Source organism: Fundulus heteroclitus, chromosome 24 (genome assembly GCF_011125445.2).
Source record: "Fundulus heteroclitus isolate FHET01 chromosome 24, MU-UCD_Fhet_4.1, whole genome shotgun sequence".
In the NCBI taxonomy this organism is placed as follows: domain Eukaryota; kingdom Metazoa; phylum Chordata; class Actinopteri; order Cyprinodontiformes; family Fundulidae; genus Fundulus; species Fundulus heteroclitus.
The window spans coordinates 6,929,706-6,951,009 of record NC_046384.1 but is presented as its reverse complement, the minus strand read 5'-3'; the positions used below and the strand labels follow the sequence as shown (position 1 = coordinate 6,951,009).

Genomic DNA, 21,304 nt, shown 5'->3' with positions numbered 1-21,304 from the left:
CAAAAAATGAACCAGTTTCTAAATATTCTGAGAAGTTGTTTTCTGAGTGAGAAACTCCTGCAGCGTTTACTGATCTGTAGCAAGAACATTCTCCAAGAATTTAAAGAAGTTCTGTAACTTTGTTTTTCAGGTTCCTCGCACAAAATAAGTGAAATCTTGTTGTTTGAGTTATGGTGGTAATACCATGTGAGCAAAAGTCTGAAGTTTTTGATGTACAATGTTTTACTCATTACCGTTTTACCCTGAAAGTCATTGATTCCATCTTCTGAACACGATCCATCGATCTTTGTTCAGCTGTCTTCAGTCAGTCAGTTTGAGCCTGTTGTGTTTTCATTTTTAAACAGTGCAGTTGCTCAAATGAAACCTTCAGTTGCTACCTCTGATAACATCCCCGAATGTCTTTTTAAACAGGTGTTCCCTTCAATTGTACCATCAGTTCTTACCGTCATGAATACCAGTGTGGTCTAGTAAGGAGTTTGGGACCGATCCTGGTTTGGACTAATCTAAAAAATAAAATTTTATTTCAAATATATTGGAGATTTTTTTTTTTTATTCAACTGAATGACTGTTCAAGCAGAAGTAGGACTTTGGAGAGTTTGCAGTCTGGTTTTAGATGTCTACATTTTTTTAACAACATTGTTTTAGCAACTTGTTCTCAAGTTTTGTGATATAGGTCATTCAAGACTTAATGAGATTTTATTATCCCAATTCAAACAATTGGTGGGGATTAAAGGTGCAGCATCAGACTAGTTTTGTTCATACCTGCAGGGCAGATGTATGTGTGTTCATAATTTTAAGTCCATTTCTGAACCTCTTTTATGTGGAATTCCTAAAGGTTCAATTCTCAGCCCCCTTCTCTTTTCATTGTACCTTCTCCCTTAGGTAAATTTTGAGAAATGATGCACCTCCCTCCTGTTAAGCAGATGACTGTCAGATTTATTTGCCATAAAGCCAAACCTTCCATGCTCCATCCAACCTCTCTTAAAGTGGCTTGAAGCATGGACAGCTGTGAATTATCTGAGCTTTAATGACAAAAAATAGAGGGTTTTCTTTTATTTAGTCCCAAAAGTAATTCACACACGCCTCTTTCAAATCCTGGTGATCTAGATACATATGTTAAGCGACAGGTTCAACAAACACGTCAGCCGTGTTTTGCAGAAAAGTTGTAGCTACGTCACGTTGCTAAACTGAAACCAGTATTGTCTAAACCTGATCTTGAGATAATAATCCATGGTTTTATCACAGCTCTAGATTACCGTAACTTGCTTTCAGCTCGTTGAAACTGCTAACACTCTTTTAATCAGTACACACAAACAAAAACAAAACTCACCTGTTCTGTCTTTTCTCCACTGGCTGCCTGGCTTAATATCCTAAACTGATGCTTCAAAATTACGGAACAACTTTTTTTGCTGTTTCAGGTCTGAAAAACATACCTATTTTCAACTGTGTTTGACACAGTGGCTTTATTTTTGTTTCTCTTTTATTTTACTACTATTCTTTTATTGTTTTTTCTGTGTTTCATGGTTTTATTTTATTATCCTTATTTTAATTATTTTACCCGTTTTAGTGCTGTAAAGCATTTTGTCATGACCTGTGGGTTTTTGTTTTTGAGTTTCATTTCAGGCCTCGTCAATTTGTTCCTTTGCTCTTATATTGTTTTATTTTTCTCCTGTGTTTCCTCCCTGTCTGCTTTTGTAGTTTACCAGATCTGGTTCACCTGTGTCTTCTCATTTAACCCAATACAATTAACCGGTTTCCCCATTATTTAAGCTCCAGCTGATCATTGTTTCGGTTTCACTTCCCTTTGTTCCTGTTGGCTCCCTGTGCCCTGTCTGTATAGGGCCCTGTCTACCTTTGTGAGTTCACCTATTTCATTTATTAAATCTAAGTTCATGTTATCATGTTGCACCCAAACTGCTGTCTGTATTTTGGTCCTGCACCTGCTCCTGAAATCATGACAATTTTTGGTTAAACAATTTGTTTTTTAAATGTGCTTTATAAATAAAATAGATTTTGATTTAGAGCAAAAGTATTACAGAATAATCAAGTGGAAGAAACATGTTCAAAAGTCCATTTCTGCAAAGCGGGTATGATGCAAGTAAAAACTTTCAGTGGCCTAGTCACAACCCTGACTCAAATCTGACTGACCTCAAACAGGCTGTTTATTCAGAAAAATCCTCCAATATGAATGAATTTAAAAAAATTACGCTAAGCAGAGTGGGTCAAAATTCCTCCACAGTCATGTGATTAAAGGACGCAGAATTAGGTTTAGGAGGGAATTACATAAGAAAAATGCTCCAATGAAACATTAAAGTGTGAAGGGGGAAAAAAGCTGAAACAGAATATATCAGTAAAGGGGGAAAACACAGTAATATTGCTCCCTCCATCATCTTCTCCTTCCCTGTCCCTGCTGAACAAAAGCATCCCGCTTCGGTGTAATTTTAATTTCTAAATCTACCGTGTACACCTTGTCAAATATTTGAAGACTGAAGGAAGTCGGAGGTAAATATGTTTCCTAGGAATGCTAAAAATGAAGCCACACCTGCATCTGCTCCGTGCCAGACAAATTTGTGAAAGTGTGTGGGTCTGAAACTTTCTGTTGTCAGACCCACACCTGGACACGCCCTATGCCAGCCATGCTTGCATGAAGATAACATTTTATGACAAGCTGTTGATCTCAGAAATTCTCAGAAACACCGGCTCATTTCCTGCTAAACCTTGTTCTCTCAAATTGTTCATCAGGATATTTACCCAGTCACACGGCTTAAGTTAAATGATCTAGCTGGAGATAACTTTGGGCTGTCCGACATGTCCTTACATTTGACTCTGGAGTACTTTGGTACAAAGAGAGGAGGTGGTGGTCCACTCCTTGCCTGCAAGGAGCCCAGAACCATGTGGCATTAAATCCAGCCCAAACCTTTTTGGTTCCCAGACACCGTCAAGGTGATCCTGCAAGAAGTGTGTTAGACAATGGACAGATAGATTTTTATTTTAAAAAAGCAATTTTATTTTCTTTCTTTTCCTTCAAGTCAATGACAGTAAAGACAGGGATGATGATGGTTATCATTTTTAAATATTTTTTTCAATAACGTGTTTAAAGCTCACTGAGTGTTATTCATGCATTTCACAGTAATACAAAATATAATGTTTAAATAATTTTTTCAATAACATTTTTAGAGCTCACTGAATCTTATTCATTCATTTCACAGTAATACAAAATATAATTTTTAAATATTCTTTTTCAATAGAATGTTTAAAGCTCACTGAGTCGTATTCTATGGGGTAAAAGCGGTTCCATAATAAACTTGTACATAAAAGGATAGTTGTGTCCATATTAGTCAGAAGTTGTGCATAAAAAACATTTGTAAACTCATAATAATTTAAATCACATTCAAAAGATACAACATACAGTTTAAATAGTTACAACTTCAATAACTAATAAATACAAATTTCAAGTTTAAATTTGTGCTTTACTCTTTATGAACACAAACAGCAGCGGCTGCTTGAGAATACGGATTTTTTCTTTGAGAATACGAATTCACAACAGTGGTCTGACGTCACGGTTTCCAAGGCTGGTTAATGGAGCACAGAGTGCGAAGATAGGAGCCGCGCATGCGTTCTTCAGACTGACCGTCTCTGAATGCACCGCGGCTGCAGCTTCATTCCAGACAGCGCAGAGCTCACAGTGGTAAGTTAAACACTCCCTTTTCTGCTGCTGCTGTTCAAAAGTACATTTTCAGATCGTTTGAGGCGAGAACATTATACTTTTAAGCTTCCCTACGTGGCCTGTTTACAGAGTTAGTGCGTAATTTAAAAAAAAAGAGTGATTTATTTGTTTTGTGTTTATCAGGCTGACGCGTGTTGCTTTATTAACTCAATAATTGCTGGAATAAATTGTAAATGTCTCCAAAGAATGACAGCAGCATATAAAATGGAGCTGGACCATAATTTAATAACAATATATATCAGTCGAAAGACTTGTGGCACAATAAGGGGAAAAAAGGGTCGATAAAAGTTGGTTATAGAGACAGTTTTCCTTCCTTCCTCTTAGCCTATATTAGTTGATGCTGCAGTCACTGCTTCCTCTCGACCAATCGTAATCGCGGACCCAGGCACGCCGTCACAAAGCCCCGCCCTGTCAAACCACAACATAGAGCACGTGAATATGTCGCAGCAAGGAGCGGCGGAGGAAATTGTCCCAAAACGGGGTTTTACTTGTTCGCCAGCCTGACTGAAATAAACCACAGTGAACTGTAACATTTGCAAGGAACCGGTAAAAACAAAGTCTGGTAACGCAACCAACTTGTTTCATCACGTAAGCCGCTCACTACCGCAGCAGCGCGAGCCGTTTTAGCCCCGCGTCATCTTCTTAGGAATCTTCTGGAAGTTCTTCCAAAACAAAGCAGGTATAGCAACTAAACTGGGCTTCCTTCTTTGTGATAAAATGACAAAGCGTCCTGGCGGCATAAGGACATCACGCATGCAGTAACGTGCTTGATAGTGATGGACATGCTGCTGTTTTCTGCAGCTGAAAAACCTGGCTTCAAACAATTACTCGCCACTCATGATCCGCGATAAAAAAGTTCCGGGCTGCAAGTTTTTCTCTAACAGCGCCGGTCACTTTAGTTTATTCTTTGTCAGTATTTAATAACATCACCCAGGTCTCTTAAGTTAAGTCATTTTTCATAAAGTTATAATTAAAAATGTTGGTTAAATAAGAATTAAATTGGGATTGAGTGTTTGTGTGTGATATATTAAAAGTAAGTCATTTAGCAATATTATAAGAGCCAGGTTTTAAATCTTTTTGATAATTATCTATTGATCAATATGCATTTTTTTAATCAATATGCTTTTTTCTATATCGTCCAGCCCTAATATAAAATCTATAAATAAATCTATAAATAAATTCTATAAATGTTTTTCCTATCTAAGTGAGTTTCCTCTGAGTGAGGACACGAAGAATCGAGAGAAGAAAGAGGGAAAGAAAACAATAGTAACAATATATTAAAAAAATACAGATATTTATTTTAGACAAATGTTTTAACTTTGGAACAGAATGAAGGTGTAACATATTCAACAAATTAACAGTTACTAACGTGGTTTAAAACAAATAAATAACTTCTATTAACATCTTATACAAATAGACAACACCTACAAACATACAATTAAAAATAGTTGGAATGGAAATTAATTTACTGATTATTTTATGTATTTTTACAGGTAGTGAAAAAAATGAAATGAAGCAGCACGTCTACATGACTAGAACTGATCTACATTAGGTCAGGTGTAGTCATGTTCACTTAAACATGCAGCCAGCTGGAGCAGCTCCCTATCTTCAGCTGCTGGATGGTCATCCTCCTCTGGGTCAACCTCCTCATCCTCCTCTGGGTCGACCTCCTCATCCTCCACGTCCAGCTGGTCACCTGCCTCTATACTAATACTGTGGAGGATGCAGCAGGCAGCGATTACTTTTGGGGCAAACGTCGGGCGGACCTCCAACGCCCTTAAGAAGATGAAACGCCACCGTGTCTTCAGACCACCAAAGACACGCTCAATGATGTTAATCAGCCTTGGCGTGGTGTCTGTTGTAGCGTGCCTCCACTAGACCTGTACCAAATAAAAAATTAACTTGTAATTTAGGTAATATGCTGATCTGTCTTAATCTTCTATCCAATTAATATAATCTATGTATCAATTGTGTGTCATTGTTGGCTCTATTTAAGGACATGAAGGTAAGAGATCTTACTGGCAAGCTGTTTCCCTATAGGATGCACCGCAGGCCAGCCAGCAGAGGGTCACCTCTATCTCCTGTGGCCATCCATGGACCTTCTGGATGGGCAGCAGCTGAAGGAGGAGGACGATGGTGGCCCTTCTTAGCCTGAAGGCTGGTTTCAGGTCCCCTTCATTAAAAAATATTTGGAGGATTGGCACAGAAGTGTTTATCCTCACATTTTTTGTTTCTGTTTCTTACTGTAAATAAAAAAAATGCCAAATGTTACCATCATTGTTTTTTCAATTCTCACCTTTTCACACCATAAAACTATATGTGGTTAACATGCAGAAATTATAGTTCTCAAGAAAGAAAGGGTCAAATGTATAGTAGTAAATGTAAATAATGGCTTCCCTTCTCTGGTATTTCTACCATTTCACTGAAAGAATGAACTGAACTAACTGCACATAATTTATAGATTAATCGCTGTAAAGGTGGACAGACAGAAATAACTTTTCCTTAATGAACAATGCTGTGAAGGTTAGACAAAGTAGCTTAACTCTACTCCCTTTACTGTTACTAATATATAAAAATTGTTTTCATTTTAATTATTTACAGATAAATAGTCACAATTTCAACGTGATCACATGTTTAATACCATCCTCAATGTTGTTTTTTTAAAGATAAAAGTAGGAAATAGGCTGTCAATCTTAAAAAACCTACCAGTTGGCACAGACGCTCAACGTCTGACTTTTTATTAAAATTACGCACTAACTCTGTAAACAGGCCACATAGGGAAGCTTAAAAGTATAATGTTCTCGCCTCAAACGATTTGAAAACGTACTTTTGAAGAACAACAGCAGCAGAAAAGGGAGTGTTTAACTTACCACTGTGAGCTCTGCGCTGTCTGGAATGAAGCTGCAGCCGCGGTGCATTCAGAGACGGTCAGTCTGAAGAACGCATGCGCGGCTCCTATCTTCGCACTCTGTGCTCCATTAACCAGCCTTGGAAACCGTGACGTCAGACCACTGTTGTGAATTCGTATTCTCAAAGAAAAAATCCGTATTCTCAAGCAGCCGCTGCTGTTTGTGTTCATAAAGAGTAAAGCACAAATTTAAACTTGAAATTTGTATTTATTAGTTATTGAAGTTGTAACTATTTAAACTGTATGTTGTATCTTTTGAATGTGATTTAAATTATTATGAGTTTACAAATGTTTGTTATGCACAACTTCTGACTGATATGGACACAACTATCCTTTTATGTACAAATCTATTTAGAAAGCTCTCTTACCCCATAGTATTCATTCATTTCACAATAATACAAAATATTATCAGTTTTAAATATTTTTTTCAATAACAAAATTTAAAGCTCACTGAATCGTATTCATTAATTTCACAGTAATACAAAATATAATTTTTAAATAATTTTTTTCAGTTGAATGTTTAAAGCTCACTGAATCGTATTTGTTCATTTCACAGTAATACGAAATATTGAATCCTTTTAACGTTACCTAACCTTTAACCCTATAAACCTTCAATACTATGTATTATAATGATTAGAAATAAATGGATATCAATTTATTATTATTATTATTATTATTATTATTGGTGGGGCTGTTGCAGGGTGTGAAGCTGTTGTGGGTTTCTTACACCTGTTCTCTTTATTTTGCCACCTGGGCAGTTTTTGTATTTCCCTGCCTTTTTAATGCGCTCTGTTGGATAAAATAGCAGGAAAGAACAAATATCATAGTCCACACAGTAGACGTATGTTGCTGTTCTGAATACATATCTGTAGTAAAGGATTCATCATCTTCAAGGATTTTCCCCTGAGGGGAACTTGTGAGGCGGTGGTTGCTGTGGGTCCCCATGGTGGCAGGAGCAGTGTTTGATATTTTTTAATCAAGAACAATAACGACCGAAATGACCCTGAACTGATGTTTCGGTCTGATAATGCACACACATAAAAAAACTACAGATTCTGATGAAATCAGGCCATGGTCAAATATATTAATTTCAAAAGCCTCAAAACATGTGAAGAGAGGGTATCTGGAGAGATGAAAGCACTGTTAGTGTTACATCTGAACACGTTCTGTGATGAAAAGTGCCTCAGTTCTAATTTAAACACAGATCGTTTGGGGATGTGTAAGCTACAAAGGTGCCAAGACTGATGGATCTATAATCATTAGTCATGTCATGACCTCCCTAATGAAAATGATCCAAAGCACAAGGCCAGGCCAACCTTCAGGCAAAACAGTCCAGGACTTTAGAGGAACTGGAGGCTTTTCAACAAGAATAGAAATGCAGTCCTTCCTCAGCTACCACAAAAGCCTTGGTCATTAATGGTGATGAGGAAATACATGATACTACGGATTAGTTTATGTAATTGTTTGATCAGGCAAATTTTTTTAAATGTATGTTGTCCTTAAAGTTTAAAGGGAGGAAGCACTTGTCTTATAAGAAATAGACTCACCCAAGAACTAACTATGCTTGATGGGAAAGATTTTGGTTTGTCATTCATGGTAAAATGTTCAATTCTGCCAGCCAGTATGTAAACTTCTGAGCTTAACTAATTATGCATAATCAGTTCCGGCAATGGGGCCGCTGGATTCCTCGGCAGAGTGGAAGCCAGGTCTCTTGACAGAGCTCTAGCGACGTCGATGAAGGGGAGCCCACCTAGACCCCATCATTGGAGAACACGAGGCGGGTCCACCCGGACACCCTGGAAGAACTCAAGAACAGGAACCTAAAGTTCAACTGGACTGGAGGAAGGCTGAACAAAAGACGCATGGTGACGATGATGATGAAGCCAGGAAACCAGACAGCAATGGTGACAGAGGTGCAGAGACTATGACCATGAGACCGACGACTGCACAGGAAGAAATCTGTGAGGCTGCAGACAAGGGAGCTGCAGTCGCTGCGCCTGCTGGGGAGGACGAAGACGTTGGACTGAGTGGTGCAGGTATGACCCGGGCTCTGATACTCAGAGGCATCAATGGGTGGACTCCGGGGCTCTCCTGGCGACCGCTGGAAGGCGTGCTGGAGAAGTAGAGACGGTGGCAACCTTAATGTCCATCTGAGAAGAGTGGGATGGTGAAAGTGGCACCGTCAGATGGACCCTCGGAGATTAGAGCTGAGGATGTGGCCAGGCCCCAGGAGAAAGGAGCAGAGACTCCGTCCACCTCGTCCAACACCCCGCCCAGAGACGGAAGCAGAGCATACCACTCCCGCTGCGAACACTTGCAATCCGTGGCTACGCTGAAACACATCCATAGTTAGCAGGGCTTGGACGCTGTTAGTGTCTATGTAAGGTCTAGTAGTCCTTAATCTATTAAAAGGCTCTTTGGATGTAAACTATGCTGAGTCCACCTGGCTGGACTCTTCTGTAAGTGATGAACCAGCTTGGCAGAGACTGGAAGGGAACTCTGCAGTTACCTGTCGAAAGAGTTTCAGTCAACCCTGAAGTGCAGGTAAACTGGATCCTCCTTTAGTTCCTGAAAGTAGAAAAGGAGGCAGGTCTTTTAGTTATCAGGCTCCTCTCCTGGTGAACCAGCTCCCAGCGCTGGTCCAGGAGGAAGACGCCCTGTCTAACATTACGTCTAAGCGTAAATCATTCCCTCTGCTACCTTCCTGTTCTCACAACGTCCATTCATCCCGAACCGCTGCTGGAGGAGAGATATTCCTGTGAAAAGGACTCATGTCCCCCCACCAAATGCTTGCTGATTGTTTAATTGAGGATTTTGAATAACTGGCCTAGATCTGATTGGTTTGGATCCTGAAACCTCTTTCAGAAACAATTGAGCGTGGTGAGAATACGAAGGTCTGGACAGGTGCCTCAACACAATCTTCTTATCCTGTCTTTGCTGACCTCTAGTGGTCTGGTTTTGCACCTGTTTACATGTTTGTTTTTAAAGGTGAGAGATGCATTTCAGGGTCTCATCTCATAACTGCTGCGTCTGAGCACAGCTCTGGAGGACGCTTGGACACTTAAGCGTTCAGGCTAGATTTATCAGAGCATAATTTATTGCATTTCTCCCATTTAAAGACTGTGCTCAACATGCTTTGTGCCAATCAGTCAGGTGAACGTCAGTTTAATTTTTCTTCAAACGTTTGCAGCAACAGCTACATTATTAAGGAGACAAAAATAGTCTTGAGAATGATCAGACATCGGTTTGGACTTGGTATCGCCTTCCTTTAATTTAAATAGTTCTTATTTTTATTTGTAGAGTAATAGTGGAACAACAATGACATTGTTGTTAATGAGTAAGGGCTAAAGGTGAAAAGCCTCAGGCCAGACGAACGTCTCATTCATAGCAGAAAGTTGGATTCCTAGTTTGTACCATTCATGTGTTGAGTTTTATCTCAGTTATTATAAATACTGTATAACTAAAGGCTGCTGTAGGAGTTGGTTGAACTCCTTGAAACAACCTTTGAGCAAACCTAAAAGGAGGCATCAGTCTACTGGTCTAAAAGCCTCCGACATTGTTTGAAAAAATAAAATAAGGCTTATAATGTAGAACAGGGGGTCTCAAAGTGGGGGGTTTGGACAACCAAGCACTGTGACCTGGATCACCCAACAGTATGCTACCTAAATCCCCACTTAAAGCTCTGCTACATCTACCTATTGATTCTTTTGAATATCTTTTATATTTTTTTAGTTAATTGGTATTCATACTGTTCAGGTTCTCATCCATACTAACTGTACCATAGACATACTCCACAGACAGCTATATCCTGCTCACTGTTGCACTTGCTTTATGTTTACTAAAGTTTAGCTCTCATCTTTTCCCATAATCCCCTTTTTCTTTCAGAGATTGTGTTTTTTTCCTCGTATTTTTTTCTGGTTATTTCTTGCTCTGCACATTATTTGACCAATTCTGAATCTGACAAACTTCTATCATTTCATCATGTTTGAGTGTAAGAAATTTGTGTGCTCTAGAGTCTAGACCGACCGGGGGTTCCCACACTGTTCAGCCTGGGGGTTGCAGGAATAAAGTTGTGCATTTACGAGAATTAAGCAGTATTTCTATAAGAACTTTTACAGAACAGTGCAGCCTTCCCCTGAGTTAAATTGAGGAATACTGAGCATCTTATAAAGTTAGATTTTGGTATCAGATTAGCAAATAATCATGTTAGCAGATCGGCATTAAATCACCTCTTGACCCCCTGCTGGGTCCCGGCTCCCACTTTGGGAACCTCTACTTTAAAACACCACTCTATATCAACTATCCCTGTTTTTCTGTGATGTGCAATGTGCTAAATCGCCACACAGTCATTTGAATGCTAAAACGTTGGAACACTATATAATCTATCCTGATTCATAGTTTTTGTTTGTTTTTTGTTCCAAAATAACACCCAGAATGTTTATTCACATGCCTGTTCTAAATGGATACCTCCGTCCATCGTGGTTTTATAATAATAAATGAATGAATAAATTTCATAATGGTGTAATTAATGATAAGAATAATCAATATAAGTCTCGACCACAATTATTTTAGTAAATTTAAAAAGACAAACAAATGGTGACAATTAAAGAAGTCCACCAACAGCTTTAAAAAAAAATTTACTAAATGAGGAAATAGATTTATTCTTTTCTCTTCGCTTCAGAATCAGAATAAGAAATACGTTAATAATCCCAGAGGGAAATTATTTTCATTACACACTCCAGATATACCAGCAACATATATGTATATACATTCCACACAAAAAATATAAATATATACATATGTAATTATATATATATATATATATATATATATATATATATATATATATATATATATATATATATATATATATATATATATAGTGATAATGACAATGTGCAGAAGTGTGCAAAAGAATGAATTAATGTCAATAATTCTGAGTCAGAATTACTCGGGGGTGGGGGGGTGTCTGACTCTCTGAGGGAGGCATTGTAGAGATTGAAGACCACAGGCAGGAATGATTTCCTGTGGCGCTCTGTGGTGCATCTGGGTAGGAGATCAGTCACATATATAAATCAGGGTCTACTTGATTAAAACCTATTAAATAATTTGTAATATTTTTTTTAATCTATTTTATTTATTTTTATGTTGGCAGCATTTCTTCAGTTTATGGGCTCTCTTTATTTTTTAAACTTCATACATCATCCTCAAAGAAAAATATCTATATTCACCTTTCTCATTCAGATTCCTCCACTAAAGAGTTTTCCCTCTTAAGTTATCACTTTAAACCCTTTAATTCCACTATTTAGCCCAATGCAATGTTTTGCACCATATGTGCAATTAAGTTACACTAAATAAGTAGTCACAGGGTTGTAAAGCATGAGCAACAATGCCATCAAGTGGAAAATTGGGGACGCTGCAGAAATACAGCAGTGGTCAAAATTCTGATGATATGCTTTATCAGCTGTGTTGCAGGACGTGGTCCAGCTTCTGGCACCAGCGTGCAGGGGTTCTGCGATTGGATTCAGTTCTACGGTTTCTCTTCATCTCACCGTTTCCTCCCAAGAACAGCATGTATGATGTCACCCCACAGGTTTTCTACAGGATTAGGGTCCAGGGATCGGTCCTGCTTCTCCACAACATCAACCTTATTGGCCTGGAACTAAGACGCTGCTCCTCACTGCTCTGTTGAAACACCCCTAGACAACATCTCATCTACAGCTTAAGGCACCTTGAGCTCTTTGAGACTTCTGGTTTGTTTAAATTCCTCTGTGATCCTTTGTATGTGGAAAAACAGGAGTGATGTCATAACATGAGAAACCTTCCCATACCATGATGCATGAGCCACCACGCTTCACAGTGCACTGTGGCTTGAAGTTGGTGTTTGAAGGTTAGAGACCTCCTAGACACAAACGAATAATTAATCCTGTTCACCCTTTCTCTTTGGGCCGGTCAGCTTGTTCTGTGGTTTCTCTGTGGTCTTCAGCCAACTTTCTTTCACATAAAGTAGACATTGTCTTATTGTTACGGTACGCAGAATTAGCTGTAGATCTTCTTTGGTCACTTTTAGGAGCTGGTTATTGGCTGACTGTCATTATAGCTGCTCTTGGATCCTCTAGGAGGGTAGCTTTCGTGCTCCTTTGGTTTTGGTTTCCGTTTTAAAGCGTCTGAGATCATTTTAGCTGAGCAGCCTCATTTTCTGAACTGCTTCAGTGATTTCCCTGCTTTTGTCCTTCCCTGTCCTAGAGAACTAGGTCTGTAATGACCCATTTTCCTCACATAGTTGAGGTTGAATGCGTGAACAACACCTGCTACCATCCATCCCTCCATCCATCCATCCATCGTCTTCCGCTTATCCGGGGTCGGGTGGCGGGGGTAACAGCTTCAGTAGGGAGGCCCAGACGTCCATCTCCCAGTTGGCCACTTGGGCCAGCTCCTCAGGAGGAATCCCAAGGCGTTCCCAGGCCAGCCGGGAGACATAGTCCCTCCAGCGTGTCCTGGGTCTTCCCCTGGGCCTCCTCCCGGTGGGACGTGCCCAGAACACCTCACCAGGGAGGCGTCCAGGAGGCATCCTGACCAGATGCCCGAGCCACCTCAACTGGCTCCTCTCGATGTGTAGGAGCAGCGGCTCTACTCTGAGTCCTCCCCGGATGACTGAGCTCCTCACCCTATCTCTAAGGGAGAGCCCAGACACACTACGGAGAAAACTCATTTTGTCCGCTTGTATCCGGGATCTCGTTATTCTGGTTTATTCGGTGATTCTTTACAGCATAAAGCTTTCCCCTTGAACAACTAATACATTTAAGCCTCTTATTTTGTAATGAAGGAACAACAGTTAGATGCAATGACTCCTATAACCACCAGGGGCAGCATAGTTTAAATAGTAGCAGACATCCTACTCCGCAAAACACCAGTAGATACATAGACATCATATACGTAGACGCCTCGTTGGACGGGTTCTGCCTATGCTGCGGATGCGTCAGAGCGTCCGCCATGTTGAATGTGGCAAATCTGAGTCACTTAAACAGTATTGGAGGGAGTTTAATCTCAGAACATACTTTACATTCATAATATTTTTATTTTTTGTAATATTACGAGTTTATTTTTGTATCCCTTCGGCTTCATTCTCCTGACTTTATACTCGTAAAGAATAAAAATAGTTAAAAGAATCTAACCTGGCCCTACTACGCCAGGACTGGAATAGTTCTGCAAACTGTAACTACTGTGGAAATGTTCCCCCTTAATTCTCACAATATGACGTTTTTCTCATAATATTACCACTTTTGCCTTTTTTTTTTACTTTATTGTGCTAGGACTTTTTTCTCATATTAGTAAATTTCTCTTTTATACTCCCCCAAAACGTCTGTTCCTAATCTGTGACTATACCAGAACTTAAGATTCACATGTGACACGGTTTTATGAAATAATGAAGACCACAAAGTTTAGATTTAACCAATTTACTTTTATATTCATTACACACACACACACACACACACACACACACACACACACACATATGAACCCGCGCCCAACGAGGCGTCTACGTTTATGATGTCTATGAGTAGATATCCAATAATTGCTAATAATTTATCAGCAGCCTTGTGGGTAAATTTAGTTATTAGTCATTTCCTTCTGTACAATGCCTCGACTTACACCCAACGATCAAACGGGATGTGCTGCTGTTTAAAAGTCTTGGCAGTCTGAGACAGTTATTTAAAGCTGCATTACTATTGCATAGTGACTAAAACAAAGCAGGTTTTCTTTAACAGGAAATCTTCATACTAACGTTTTGGCACTTTGCCATGTGTTTGTCAGAAATGTTGCTGAACCTGAATGTGGGACAAACTCGAGGCACCCGAGGCCAGATCCGAGCTATATTTCAAATCCCTGACCGCGCTGAGATAGTCAGCTCTTTGTCCCATGAGCCAAGCCTTGTAACTTTACCTCCATCTTCCCCTCAGTGAAAACACAAGGGCTACAAAAGCTAATCTATCAATACTGAAGGACACACGAGGGGATGAGGTCAGTTAGGGACAGCAACTAGATGTAACTCTGGGATTAGATCTGGTTTCTACAAGCTTCACCACACACAAAATTCATAAATGTGTTTGTTTTCTACCTTTCATGCTGTGTATTTACCTAGGAGTAGTGTTTGAGAGGAGCACTGCTGTCAGGTTAGCTGCCTGCAGTTTTACGGCCGTAGAGCACATTTATAAAGTCCAGCTGTAAATTGAATTAGAACACTAAACATAAATAAATATGATACAAATATATAGTTTTACTTCTTAACAATAAACAAAGTAATTCACCTTTGCGAATTGTCTTAAAAAATCGGGGTTTTTTTCTAAAAAGAAAAAAATGAAATCAGTGATTATCTGATCTGGGAGAGGGACCAAAAAAGAACAAAGTAAATTATATTTACAATTTACGTCATTGGCTCCACTTGTGCGTCTGACTTTTTGTGTAAACTGTACATTAAATCTATTTTATCAAGTCTCCTCCTCAGCTGTGTCTTATCTTTTTAGTTCAGGCTGCAGAATAGTTTAATAATAATGGGAGTAAAGTATTTAATAAAATGTTTTTCTGCATTGTTGGCTTTATTTTCACTCTCATATTTAACTTTATGATGCATAATTTCAAGTGTATTGCCGATATTTTTTCCAAGTGCATTCAGGGTAAAACTCATCATCACCAACCGCTTTATTAAAGGGTCCGGTCATTTGCCCTGCCCGGATTTGAATTATTACGCTAGTATGTCTGCAAGCTAGCGCACATCTACTCAGAACTAGTTATAGATTTGCAGATACTAGTTCAACATCTTCTTTAACTAGTTCACAAAAGCTATTGGATAAAAACGAGCCACTAGTGCTGTAAAAACCTCAAAAAACAACAACCTTGTGGTGGAATCTACGCAGGACTCCCCTCTCTGTCTGAGCTGCGCGGCCAGCCTGCATGGTATGGAACATTGTTATGATTGATTTATTTGCATTTTTATGTTTTAGCGTTTAGTTTTGCAGGTTTTGTTGTGGAAAGTTGAGTTCCAGGAAATTCCACATTTCACAACCAGGTTTCTTTCTCTTAATCCAGCTATCACCCGGCTAATGCAAACCTGGACTGCCGTGAAATCTTACTTTATTAGAGAGGGGGAGGAGCGCCCTAAACATCTTTGAGCTCTGTTAAAGCTCAGTGTGGACTCAACTGAGGAAGATGGAGACATTGTGGAGGTTTACCTTCTTTTTTACAATAATATCCTCTCTCTTTTGGATGTTGTGAAAAAGCTGGAGAGTGATCAAATAAGTTGTGTGGAGTTATACTCTATCCTGGATAACTCAGAGAGAGACAAGATGATCAGTTTTATTGCTACTTAGCTAGGGTCAAGCTGCATCGTCTCCTTCCACGTGATGCAAAAATAGCAGATTTCACTGCATTTCTCAACACAGCTCATATGTTGAGAAATAGTTTGACTTTTCAGAAGAGCTGGCTGTTCTCACAGCAGCTTCTCTCTCTATACCATGGCACCTGGACCTTTAGTGACATTGAGTGTGTGACCACGAAGCTAAACCTCATCCATAAAGTCAGCATGGATGAACTTTATGAGGAATGCTCCACAGCAAAACCCATTCGGAAGAGGCTTAAAGAAGATGTTCAACATGAATGGAAGTCCAAAGGTGTGCCTTCCAGGTGAGTGGCTCCCTTTCAAGAAGTTTAGTTGCCTAACATGCTGACTATCGTCGGCCACATCCTCAGCTTCCCAGCCTCCACTGGATATGTGGAAAGAAAAATTTCAAGAATGACCAACGAACGGAGTGACTGCAGCAACAGGTGCTCCATGGAGTGATCTACTGATCACTGTTATATCGTATGTTTCTTTTATTTTAAAATTAAATGTTAACATCAACTTGTCCAGGGACTACAGACCGAAATAGACCAATGGCTACAATCTTGCATGTTTACATATGATATGCATGTTCATTGATATGTATTGTCCCTTTTTAAATAAATAAATCAAAAAAACTCATCATGGTAACTCTAAAGCTTCTTGATTCTTAATTAGGTTACAATATTTTGCAAGATCAAAGTAGTTTTGACCCATAATGCTGCCATTATCCAGGCAGCCATTAGGCATTATAATAAGACAAAATAGGCAGAGCTAATATCAACTTTAGTTAATTTGTGAGCTAAAATGGTTAAGTGGTAGTGTCCATGACATTCATGGGTATAGATTGGGTAAAAAGAAATTGACGTTACTAGTTAAGTACATAATTATTAAGTGTTTGGGTTCTTACTAGTAGTATCAGTAGCACTTGCGGCGAACTAGAAGCTAAGAAAGAAGTTTCTGGTAAACTTTAGTTTGGTCTTGCGATAGGAAGAAAATGGTCAAGGAATGGGCAGTGGAGTGTGTCTGTCGCATTATCTAAGAGAAAGCTCGGGTCCCTACACAAATGAGGAGGTTAGATCTCAGAAGACTTGGGTTCTTGATTGATTAAGAGCAACAGACATTATTCAGTGTCTAGTTAGAGGAAATAACCATTTGTCTGTCTTGCCATAGATGAACTCAACCTGGGAGTCTTTGGGGAGAGATGAAGTTTCAGACACATTCAGCTCTGTGAAGTTCATTAGAAATGTGAAATTGGTCTGATTGTCAACTGCTAAAGGCAGAGCGAATCCTCTGTTACAGTAAAACTTTTGATGGAAGGTGATGCTATGCTGATGTGCTGATTGGTTTATCTATTTCAGGAGAAACAGGTTTGTTTTGACAGTTTCTGGTGTGGCTGGTTTACGTTTGGCCGCCTCAGTCTGTCTCACTTCTCACATACAACTGGTCTCTGCAGTCTCCTACTTAGAGGCCGCAGAAAATCTCCTCTTTGGTCTTCCTCTAAGCCTCATGTCTCACAGTTCCAGCCTCAATATCCTTCTACAGATGTCCTCATAATCCCTTCTCTGTACATGTTCACAGCATCTCAGTTTGGCGTCTCTGGATTCATCTCCAAAGCATCTAAAATGAGCTGTACCCTTGAACTCCTTCTTGATCCTATCCATCCTCGTCACTCCCAAAGAGAACCTCAACATTTTTATCTCTGCAACCCCCACCTCTGCCTCCTGTCTCTTCATCAGTGCCACCGTCCCTAAACCAGACAACATCACTAGTCTCACCAAGGTCTTATACACCTTTCTTTTCATTCCTCTTCTAAAGGATCAAGTACTGAAGCATAGCAGCTTTAGTCAGATTGCATGTGAAACATGTCTGTTCCATGTTTTATTGTTTGTGCTACAGTCAAATAAAAGCTGATCTGTTGCTGCTTTGTGAGAGAAGTGTTTCAAAAGGACACGCCTTTCTCTTTGCATGTCTGTGATGACGCACGGAGGCAGAAATCCAGTCAAACCAGAAAGTGCCTATTAGCTTTGGTGCATCGCCTCGGCACCGACAGAAGGCACAACCATTGCCTGCTGTTCACATCGCGTAAGTACTCCCTTATTTTTAATTTAGAGAACAGGTTCTCATCACGATTTTTAGATAAACCTGTCGAATTAACTGAAAGGAGCTCGTTCTGCATCAGCATATTCTACTTGGAGGCAGGGGTGCTTTGTCTTTTCCCAGATTGAGAAATGAAAAACTTTAGTACAACATTGAAGCAAATGTTTTCATTTGATCCCGGATACATGCAGAAAAAAAATATACTTGCTTTGTGTTAAGCTGAAACATTTCATGGCTGAATTATGCTTCACTGTCTGAAATATCATGTTACTGCTTCATAGTAAACCCTAAAGCCTATAATTATCCCTGGGTATTGCTGAACCGGTTCCACTGCAATACCAGAGGCCAACGCCTTGTTTTATTTTATTCACAGGTTTGTCATCAACGGATCATCTGTAACAGAGACCGAAATGTTCAGCTCCGGCTCCAGTAAGTAATACAGTCCCATATCTTTCACTTGTTAGGAAAGTTACAAAAAATTACATAATTTGACTATTCTGTGATTGTTACGTGTACAGACCAGCACCCCTCAGGCTATGACCTGGGCCCCCAACCAGGAGACCAGCGCTCTCATGGAGGTGATGGGGGCCACGGGCCTGGTTCAGACCATGGAGGAGACAAGCACCATGAGCATCAAGGTCAAGGGGGAGACCACAGAGACGGCAAGGACAGCCAGGGGCGAGTCTCTGACCGAGACCATAACCAGGACCATGACCGTAAACATGACCGTGACCACGACAGGGACCGGGACCATGACCAGGAACGTGACCATGACAAGGACAGGAACCGGAGCCATACCAGTGACCGGGACCATGACAAGGACCGGGACCATGACCAGAAACGCGACCATGACAAGGACAGGAACCGGAGCCATACCAGTGACCGGGACCATGACAAGGACCGGGACCATGACCAGAAACGTGACAGCGACCACGATAGGGATAGACACAGCTCTGACGACGGTGACAGTGGGGGTGAAAGCCCTGAGCGACGACGTCGTAGGGAAAGGCGGAGACGCAGTGGCAGCGGACACCGCAGCGGTAGTGGACACCGCAGCGGAAGCGGACACCGCAGCGGCAGCCGCGAACGCAAGCATGGGCATGGACACGGTCATGGGCGGGGTCATGGTCATGGCCATGGTCACGGACGTGGACGTGGCGGACGCTGGTAATGGAGTAACAGCAGGTGAGATTTAAGGTTTCTTTGGTGTACTCCAAGCTCTTCTCCCTGAACTGTAAAGTGTGTTTCAAAGGTTGATGATGTCACAGTTTTACTAACCAATCAACACATGACATTCAGAGATCGGGACAAATCATATAATTGGGAACAGCTGAATAAAAAAACTAGCTCTGATTAACCCATGATGGAAACGACAAATGTCAGCAGTAAGGAAAAACTAAACTTTTCTTTTTACTTGTCTTCCAGGCTGATCATGCTTTAACCAGAAAAGAAGAGAACCTTGGAAATCTTTCTGTATTTTTATCATTAAGCAAATTGCGGCTTTGTATTTCAGCAGCTTTTGTGAGATCAATGTCTGTAAAGAAAATGCATGAAGCAGTTCTGGTTTTACTAAATAAACTCAAAATATGTTTTTTTTCTCAGAATTCCAGTTGTGTTTTATGTTTTTAAATTATTGCTGACATAATGCCTTTTGTCATTTAAGTAGATTTGATTTCTAAACTGGTGTTAATTGAACACTGCATGATTTTACATGCAAAATATAAGGTAAGTTTTACTTTTAAAATAAATCCTAATTAGCCTCTTAATAGTTTGGGTCTCTTGGCCCTGGGTGTTGTCTGTCAGGTTGAGACCTGTGAGGTAAACGGCTCAACATTAAAATCCCTTCGCCCTGCAGATAAAGCCGCACCCCTGGGTGGAGACGTTTCGGTTCAGGTGACAGGTGTGGGTATAATGGAGAACCTCTGCTTTCCTATGAAACCAGACTCGGCTGTATTTGGCTTTTAACAACTGAGATATTAACCAGAGTTCAGACTAAACACAAAGCTGATGAAGCTTTGGAAATAGTTTAAATTAAAACCTATCATCCTCGTAAAAACAAAGCATAAGCTTGTAAAGCTTTAACGTCCTCAGACTTTATTAATGGCCAAGCTAGTGCTTTGTCTATATATGCTGTTGCTATCTTGTACTGATTTCCAAGACGTTCTTGCAGAAGACCGTTTGCTACAATGTAGCCACGTTCCGGATCCAAATAAGACAAGCAGTCAGCTTTACCAGCTTTAGCAGTCACTCCTTGCTCAAATGCTTTAATAATAATAAATGGATCTACTTCAAACACAGGAATGTGGCGTGCCGGCAGCGCTGTTGGTGCACTAGGGCAGCTGTCATTTCATTTTGCTTATGCATAATAGTGACAACATCTCCAGATAGAATTTCATCTGATCGTTGATGACTTGTCTGTCTACTACTTTCGTTTCTCCAAGCGGTTGTTGTGCCATGCTGAGAAAACATGTGATGTATCCAAACGCTGCTTTGCTGCTGAAATCTTCTTCTCCGACTGTTTTGGTCGCACATCCATGATTTTCCTTTTATCTTCTGCAACGGACACATTTTTCTCCCATGTTTTTTTTTTACATGTTGCAGGCTCATATTCACTAGCCATGGGGTTAAGAATATTGATTGATGCCAGTTTTCCTTTTCAAAATAATAATAATAATAATAATAATAATACTGCTGGTAATGCTTTTGTTGCAATTAAGATCAATATCGTCATTATCAACACCATCATGAATATTCAAATGACCAGCACCTTCATTTCCTGACATAAAATTTTCTTTGGATTTGACCGACCTCGTTATATTTTCAATAAATTCATGATTGAACATAATTTTTGCCTTTTAAACCATGTTTTGTGTTTTTCTTTATCGTCAGGTGGCTATAAAATCATTAGTGAATCATGCATACACCTTACTTCATCACACAATTCAATGAATACATCAAAAGATTTTTGCACCTCAAAAAGTTTGCCTCTTTGTATTAAACCTTGTATTGTTTTCCTTAAACTGCTAGCTTCATTAGCTTAGCCTTTCTACAAATTTGCAATCTGTCTAATTTATCAGCAAGTGCCTTAGCAGAAAGTTTAACCGCCCGTTTGCTCGTTTGTGTGTCACTACAGCTGGTTACAACGTTCTGGCTGACATCAACAGCTCATGCACTGACAGCCGATGGTTTATCC

At 39.9% G+C, this 21,304-nt stretch overlaps 1 protein-coding gene across 2 annotated transcripts; it reads left to right on the top strand.

Moving 5' to 3' along the window:
* The first annotated feature begins 1,837 nt into the window (after positions 1–1,837).
* LOC118557914 (putative per-hexamer repeat protein 5) lies at positions 1,838–19,715 on the top strand. Of its 2 annotated transcripts, XM_036128394.1 has the most exons (5): positions 1,838–1,856; positions 18,006–18,096; positions 18,485–18,540; positions 18,630–19,296; positions 19,537–19,715. In XM_036128394.1, exons 4-5 carry the CDS (start codon positions 18,648–18,650, stop codon positions 19,539–19,541), a joined length of 654 nt encoding a protein of 217 aa, XP_035984287.1. In that variant the 5' UTR covers positions 1,838–1,856; positions 18,006–18,096; positions 18,485–18,540; positions 18,630–18,647; the 3' UTR covers positions 19,542–19,715. The 2 variants fall into 2 exon arrangements, with proteins under 2 accessions (XP_035984287.1, XP_035984288.1); XM_036128395.1 differs by lacking the exon at positions 1,838–1,856 and having other exon boundaries at positions 18,002–18,096.
* Positions 19,716–21,304: the final 1,589 nt, after the last annotated feature.

Coding starts and splice junctions, on each gene's coding strand:
- LOC118557914 (XM_036128394.1), top strand. CDS start 18,648: ATGACCTGGGCCCCCAACCAGGAGACCAGCGCTCTCATGGAGGTGATG.